Source organism: Oncorhynchus keta, chromosome 19 (genome assembly GCF_023373465.1).
Source record: "Oncorhynchus keta strain PuntledgeMale-10-30-2019 chromosome 19, Oket_V2, whole genome shotgun sequence".
Classification (NCBI taxonomy): domain Eukaryota; kingdom Metazoa; phylum Chordata; class Actinopteri; order Salmoniformes; family Salmonidae; genus Oncorhynchus; species Oncorhynchus keta.
Genome location: NC_068439.1, coordinates 83,592,181 through 83,600,548, shown reverse-complemented (window position 1 = coordinate 83,600,548; position 8,368 = coordinate 83,592,181). Strand labels below are relative to the sequence as shown.

Here is an 8,368-nt window from a genome sequence, read left to right as displayed (position 1 = left end):
TTACATTTACATTTAAGTCATTTAGCAGACGCTCTTATCCAGAGCGACTTACAAATTGGTGCATACACCTTATGACAACCAGTGGAACAGCCACTTGCATCTAAATCTTGTTGGGGGGAGAAGGGGGTGAGAAGGATTACTTGCCCTTACTTACCCTATCCTAGGTATTCCTTGAAGAGGTGGGGTTTCAGGTGTCTCCGGAAGGTGGTGATTGACTCCGCTGTCCTGGCGTCGTGAGGGAGTTTGTTCCACCATTGGGGGCCAGAGCAGCGAACAGTTTTGACTGGGCTGAGCGGAACTGTACTTCCTCAGTGGTAGGGAGGCGAGCAGGCCAGAGGTGGATGAACGCAGTGCCCTTGTTTGGGTGTAGGGCCTGATCAGAGCCTGAGGTACTGAGGTGCCGTTCCCCTCACAGCCCGTGAGGCGAGCACCATGGTCTTTAGCGGATGCGAGCTTCAACTGGAAGCCAGTGGAGAGAGCGGAGGAGCGGGGTGACGTGAGAGAACTTGGGAAGGTTGAACACCAGACGGGCTGCGGCGTTCTGGATGAGTTGTAGGGGTTTAATGGCACAGGCAGGAGCCCAGCCAACAGCGAGTTGCAGTAATCAAAGACGGAGATGACAAGTGCCTGGATTTAGGACCTGCGCCGCTTCCTGTGAGGCAGGCGTACTCTGCGGATGTTGTAGAGCATGAACCTACAGGAACGGGACACCGCCTTGATGTTAGTTGAGAACGTCCAGGGTGTTGTCCAGGATCACGCAAGGTTCTTAGCGCTCTGGGAGGAGGACACAATGGAGTTGTCAACCGTGATGGCGAGATCATGGAACGGGCAGTCCTTCCCGGGAGGAAGAGGAGCTCCGTCTTGCTGAGGTTCAGCTTGAGGTGGTGATCCGTCATCCACACTGATATGTCTGCCAGACATGCAGAGATGCGATCGCCACCTGGTCATCAGAAGGGGGAAAGGAGAAGATTAATTGTGTGTCGTCTGCATAGCAATGATAGGAGAGACCATGTGAGGTTATGACAGAGCCAAGTGACTTGGTGTATAGCGAGAATAAGAGAGGGCCTAGAACAGAGCCCTGGGGACACCAGTGGGTGAGAGCGCGTGGTGAGTGAGACAGATTCTCGCCACGCCACCTGGTAGGAGCGACCTGTCAGGTAGGACGCAATCAAGCGTGGGCCGCGCCGGAGATGCCCAACTCGGAGAGGGTGGAGAGGGAGGATCTGATGGTTCACAGTATCGAAGGCAGCCGATAGGTCTAGAAGGATGAGAGCAGAGGAGAGAGAGTTAGCTTTAGCAGTGCGGAGCGCCTCCGTGATACAGAGAAGAGCAGTCTCCAGTTGAATGACTAGTCTTGAAACCTGACTGATTTGGATCAAGAAGGTCATTCTGGAGAGAGATAGCGGTAGAGCTGGCCAAGGACGGCACGCTCAAGAGTTTTGGAGAGAAAAGAGAGAAGGGATACTGGTCTGTAGTTGCTGACATCGGAGGATCGAGTGTAGGTTTTCAGAAGGGGTGCAACTCTCGCTCTCTTGAAGACGGGAGGGACGTAGCCAGCGGTCAGGGATGAGTTGATGGCAGGTGAGGTAAGGGAGAAGGTCTCCGGAAATGGTCTGAGAAGAGAGGAGGGGATAGGGTCAAGCGGGCAGGTTGTTGGGCGGCCAGCCGTCACAAGACGCGAGATTTCATCTGGAGAGAGAGGGGAGAAAGAGGTCAGAGCATAGGGTAGGGCAGTGTGAGCAGAACCAGCGGTGTCGGTTGACTTAGCAAACGAGGATCGATGTCATCGACCTTCTTTTCAAAATGGTTGACGAAGTCATCTGCAGAGAGGAGGAGGGAGGGGGAGGATTCAGGAGGGAGGGAGAAGGTGGCAAAGAGCTTCCTAGGGTTAGAGGCAGATGCTTGGAATTTAGAATGGTAGAAAGTGGCTTTAGCAGCAGAGACAGAGGAGGAAAATGTAGAGAGGAGGGAGTGAAAGGATGCCAGGTCCGCAGGAGGCGGAAGATTTTCCTCCATTTCCGCTCGGCTGCCCGGAGCCCTGTTCTGTGAGCTCGCAATGAGTCGTCGAGCCACGGAGCGGGAGGAGGACCGAGCCGGCCTGGAGGATAGGGGACATAGGGAGTCAAAGGATGCAGTAAGGGAGGAGAGGAGGTTGAGGAGGCAGAATCAGGAGATAGGTTTGAGAAAGTTTGAGCAGAGGGAAGAGAAGATAGGATGGAAGAGGAGAGAGTAGCGGGGGAGAGAGCGAAGGTTGGGACGGCGCGAGACCATCCGAGTAGGGGCAGTGTGGGAAGTGTTGGATGAGAGCGAGAGGGAAAAGGATACAAGGTAGTGGTCGGAGACTTGGAGGGGAGTTGCAATGGAGGTTAGTGGAAGAACAGCATCTAGTAAAGATGAGGTCAAGCGTATTGCCTGCCTTGTGAGTAGGGGGAGGTGAGAGGGTGAGGTCAAAAGAGGAGAGGAGGAAAGAAGGAGGCAGAGAGGAATGAGTCAAAGGTAGATGGGGAGGTTAAAGTCGCCCAGAACTGTGAGAGGTGAGCCGTCCTCAGGAAAGGAGCTTATCAAGGCATCAAGCTTATTGATGAACTCTCCGAGGGAACCTGGAGGGCGATAAATGATAAGGATGTTAAGCTTGAAAGGGCTGGTAACTGTGACAGCATGGAATTCAAAGGAGGCAATAGACAGATGGGTAAAGGGGAGAAAGAGAGAAAGACCACTTGGGAGAGATGAGGATCCCGGTGCCACCACCCCGCTGACCAGAAGCTCTCGGGGTGTGCGAGAACACGGGGCGGACGAGGAGAGAGCAGTAGGAGTAGCAGTGTTATCTGTGGTGATCCATGTTTCCGTCAGTGCCAAGAAGTCAAGGGACTGGAGGGAGGCATAGGCTGAGATGAACTCTGCCTCTTGTTGGCCGCAGATTGGCAGTTCCAGAGGCTACCAGAGACCTGGAACCCACGTGGGTCGTACGCGCTGGGACCACCAGGTTAGGGTGGTCGCGGCCACGCGGTGTGGAGCGTTTGTATGGTCTGTGCAGAGAGGAGAGAACAGGGACAGACAGACACATAGTTGACAGGCTACAGAAAAGGCTACGCTAATGCAAGGAAATTGAATGACAAGCGGACTACCGTCTCGAATGTTCAGAAAGTTAGCTTACGTAGCAAGAATCTTATTGACTAAAATGATTAAAATGATACAGTACTGCTAAAGTAGGCTAGCTGGCAGTAGGCGTTGTTGACACTACACTAATCAAGTCGTTCCGTTGAGTGTAATAATTCTACAGTGCTGCTATTCGGGGCTAGCTGGCTAGCTAGCAGTGTTGTTTACGTTACGTTGAGTTAAAAGAACGACAATAGCTGGCTAGCTAACCTAGGGAATCGGTCTAGACTACAATTATCTTTGAAACAAAGACGGCTATGTAGCCAGCTACGATCAAACAAATCAAACCGTTGTACTGTAATGAAATGAAATGAAAATGTGAAACTACCTGACCGGGTTGTTGAATTCAAAACAGTAGACGTTGGCTAGCTGTTAGCAGTTAGCTGTTGGCTAGCTAGCAGAGTCTCCTACGTTAAGGACGACAAATAGCTGGCTAGCGAACCTCAGTGAATTAAGATAATCACTCCCAAGGCTACACACACTAAACTACACAATTATCTTGGAAACAAAGACAGCTATGTAGCTAGCTAACACTGAACTAATCAAGTCGTACAGTTGAGTGAATAGCACTACAGTGATGCTAATCTGTGTGCGTTAGCTAGCTCCTGGGCGAATAGCAGTGAAGGCTACGTTAGGGCGACGAAATACGATAATTATGCAATTATCTCTGATACAAGGACGGCTATGTAGCTAGCTAAGAAGAATTGCTAAGATTAGACAAATCAACCGTTGTACTATAATGAAATGTAATGAAAAAGTTATACAACCTGCAGAGCGAAGTGCGAATGCGACCGCTCGCTCCAACCGGAACCGGAACATCTCTCTCTCTTTCTCTTGTCTCTCTCTACATCTCTCTTTCTCTCCATCTTTCTCTCTCTTCTGTCTCTCTCTCTTTCTCTCTCCGTCTCGCCATCTCTCTCTTTCTCTGTCTCTCTTTCTCTCTCTCTCTCTCTCTCCTCTCTCTCTCCACACATTGCTGCAGGCTGCTGTGAAATTAAGCAACTCTATCTCACTCCGGGTAATCAGGATTCTGACACACACTCTAAAACACTTCAAGTCGGGTCCTGGGCTACGCCGATGGCTGCTTCTGAAATCGGTGGGGGCCATGACCAATCGACTGAGGCTTCAATAGCTGTCTGTACTCCCAGTCAGCACAGATGGACATGGTGGAATGAACGTGAAGGAGATGATGGTGGGGTTTAAGTAGTGATGGTGTGGTTTAAGTAATGATGGTGTGGTAGTCTATCAGGTTCTGTACAGTGAATCATCAATGTGGCTAACAGGATCGACAATAGATATGTTAGCATGATCAACAAGAGAAAGGCTAGCATAATCAACCAGAGAAAGGCTGGCATAATCAACCAGAGAAAGGCTAGCATAATCAACCAGAGAAAGGCTAGCATAATCAACCAGAGAAAGGCTAGCATGATCAACAAGAGAAAGGCTAGCATGATGAACAAGAGAAAGGCTAGCATAATCAACAAGAGAAAGGCTAGCATAATCAACCAGAGAAAGGCTAGCATAATCAACAAGAGAAAGGCTAGCATAATCAACAAGAGAAAGGCTAGCATAATCAACAAGAGAAAGGCTAGCATAATCAACAAGAGAAAGGCTAGCATAATCAACAAGAGAAAGGCTAGCATAATCAACAAGAGAAAGGCTAGCATAATCAACAAGAGAAAGGCTAGCATAATCAACCAGAGAAAGGCTAGCATAATCAACCAGAGAAAGGCTAGCATAATCAACCAGAGAAAGGCTAGCAAAATCAACCAGAGAAAGGCTAGCATAATCAACCAGAGAAAGGCTAGCATAATCAACCAGAGAAAGGCTAGCATAATCAACCAGAGAAAGGCTAGCATAATCAACAAGAGAAAGGCTAGCATAATCAACCAGAGAAAGGCTAGCAGGATCGACAATAGACAGACTAGCATGATCAACAAGTGAAAGGCTAGCATAATCAACAAGAGAAAGGCTAGCATAATCAACAAGAGAAAGGCTAGCATAATCAACCAGAGAAAGGCTAGCAGGATCGACAATAGATAGACTAGCATGATCAACAAGTGAAAGGCTAGCATAATCAACAAGAGAAAGGCTGGCATAATCAACAAGAGAAAGGCTAGCATAATCAACAAGAGAAAGGCTAGCATAATCAACCAGAGAAAGGCTAGCAAAATCAACCAGAGAAAGGCTAGCATAATCAACAAGAGAAAAGGCTAGCATAATCAACAAGAGAAAGGCTAGCATAATCAACCAGAGAAAGGCTAGCATAATCAACAAGAGAAAGGCTAGCATAATCAACCAGAGAAAGGCTAGCAGGATCGACAATAGATAGACTAGCATGATCAACAAGTGAAAGGCTAGCATAATCAACAAGAGAAAGGCTAGCATGATCGACAATAGATATGCTTGCAGGATCAACAGAGTGAAAGAGCTGAATGAGACTCATCTATTAATTTCTCTATGTCTTGGTCAAGCTCTTTCACCATTTCACTTGTAGACAGATGTGCTGGGTGTCCAAGATTACATCTCAACCACACATGATAATGCTTTACCTCTCAACCACACATGATAATGCTTTACCTCTCAACCACACATGATAATGATTTACCTCTCAACCACACATGATAATGATTTACCCTCTCAACCACGCGCACGATAATGCTTTACCGCTCAACCACGCACAATAATGCTTTACCTCGCAACCACACATGATAATGCTTTACCTCTCAACCACACATGATAATGATTTACCTCTCAACCACACACAATAATGCTTTACCTCTAAACCACACATGATAATGCTTTACCTCTAAACCACACATGATAATGCTTTACCCATCAACCACACACGTGATAATGCTTTACCTCTCAACCACGCACATGATAATGCTTTACCTCGCAACCACACATGATAATGATTTACCTCTCAACCACACACGTCTTGAACTGTACTCCTGAAACTTACTGAAAATGAGACGATGAAGCACTTCAGGCACACTCCTTGTAGGCTACTGCAAAGAACATACTATATCTATTAGCAATATCGCTAACAGTGATAACCCCCTGACCTCAGGAAGATTAATGGTGGTTGTTATCTCAGAGTTACAGTTGCATTATCTTGGTATCTATGGGCTTGTTATTGCTCAGAGAGGAGAGGAGAGGAGAGGAGAGGAGAGGAGAGGAGAGGAGAGGAGAGGAGAGGAGAGGAGAGGAGAGGAAAGGAGAGGAGAGGAGAGGAGAGGAGCTTTTTGGTATTTTATTAGGATCCCATTAGCAAAAGCAGCAGCTACTCTTCCTGGGGTCCACACAAAACACAAAACACAATACAGAATTACATAATACAGAACATCATTAGACAAGAACAGCTCAAAGACAGAACTACATACATTTTTTTAAAGGCACATGTAGCCTACATATCAATGCATACAGTGGGGAGAACAAGTATTTTATACACTGCCGATTTTGCAGGTTTTACTACTTAGAAAGCATGTAGAGGTCTGTAATTTTTATCATAGGTACACTTCAACTGTGAGAGACGGAATCTAAAACAAAAATAAAAAAAATCACATTGTATGATTTTTAAGTGGCAGCAAGCTTATAGGTCTGCTGCTAGAACCAGGAAAGGCCACTTTACCACTCTTGGGTAACGGAATCACTTTGGCTTCCCTCCAGGCCCGAGGCCAGATACAACAAAAATATGATAGAAAGGAGTGGCTATAGAGTCAACTACCATCCTCAGTAGCTTTCCATCTAAGTTGTCAATGCCAGGAGGTTTGTCATTATTGATCCATAAAAAAATATTTTTTCCACCTCTCCCACACTAACTTTACAAAATTCAAACTTGCAATGCTTTTTCTTGTATTTAAAAAAATGATGCATGAATACAATTGCTCACTGTTCGTTGTTGGCATTTCCTGCCTAAGTTTGCCCACTTTGCCCATGAAATAGTAGCGTCACAGGCTCTCTTCCATTTCCCTTAAAAACAGATGCATCCGGTTCTTTGTGACGCGCAGGGGTCATAAGGCATTCTCTCAACCAGCTTCACCTGGAATGCTTTTCCAACAGTCTTGAAGGAGTTCCCATACATGCTGAGCACTTGTTGGCTGCTTGGAATGCCTGGATTGCATTTCAATTAACAGGTGTGCCTTGTTAAAAGTTAATTTGTGGAATTTCTTTCCTTCTAATGCGTTTGTGCCAGTCAGTTGTGTTGTGACAAGGTACCAACCACTGTGTCTTTGTGAGACGCATAGCAGGATGATCACCACATGTGTGGAGGAGGAGGTGTGGGGGTGCTTTACTGGGGACACTTTCTGTGATTTATTTAGAATTCAAGGCACACTTAACCAGCATGGCTACCACAGCATTCTGCAGCGATACCCCATCCCATCTGGTTTGCGCTTAGTGGGTCTATCATTTGTTTTTCAACAGGACAATGACCCAAAACAGGCTGTGTAAGGGCTATTTGACCAAGGAGAGGGGTGGAGTGCTGCATCAGATGACCTGACCTCCACAATCACCCGACCTCAACCCAATTGAGATGGTTTGGGATGAGTTTTTGACAGTTTCGCAGAGTGAAAGAAAAGCAGCCAACAAGTGCTCAACAAGTGCTCATGTGGGAACTCCTTCAAGACTGTTTGAAAAGCATTCCAGGTGAAGCTGGTTGAGAGAATGCCAAGAGTGTGCAAATCTGTCATCAAGGCAAAGGGTGGCAACTTTGAAGAATCTCCAATATAAAATACATTTTAATTTGTTTAACACTTTTTTGGTTACTACATGATACCATATGTGTTATTTCATAGTTTTTGGAGTCTTCACTATTATTCTAGAATGTAGAAAATAGTAGAAATAAAGAAACACCCTTGACTGAGTAGGTGTGTCCAAACTTTTGACTGTTACTGTATATATATATAATATATAAGTTACTGTATATATATATAATATATAAGACATCACTTTATTCAAAAGCAACTTTTGACTGTTACTGTATATATATACAGCATATACCAAAATATGTGGACACCCCTTTGAAATTTGTGGAGTGAGTGGATTCGGCTATTTCAGCCACACCCATTGCTGACAGGTGTATAAAATCGACCACACAGCCATGAATGCTCCATAGACAAACAATGTTTTTAGAATGGTCTTATCGGAGAGCTCAGTGACTTTCAACGTGTCACAGTCATAGAGTGTCACCTTTCCAACAAGTCAGTTT

The 8,368-nt window shown here is 46.1% G+C and overlaps 1 protein-coding gene across 1 annotated transcript in view; it reads right to left on the bottom strand.

Moving 5' to 3' along the window:
* Positions 1-4,321, bottom strand: part of LOC127909081 (low density lipoprotein receptor adapter protein 1-like) — a 47,314-nt gene extending 42,993 nt beyond the window's left edge. The window contains exon 1 of the mRNA XM_052468984.1: positions 4,230-4,321. Within this exon, the coding sequence (XP_052324944.1) occupies positions 4,230-4,321 (92 nt within the window). The remainder of the gene's footprint in view (positions 1-4,229) is intronic.
* Between the last annotated feature and the right edge of the window lie 4,047 nt (positions 4,322-8,368).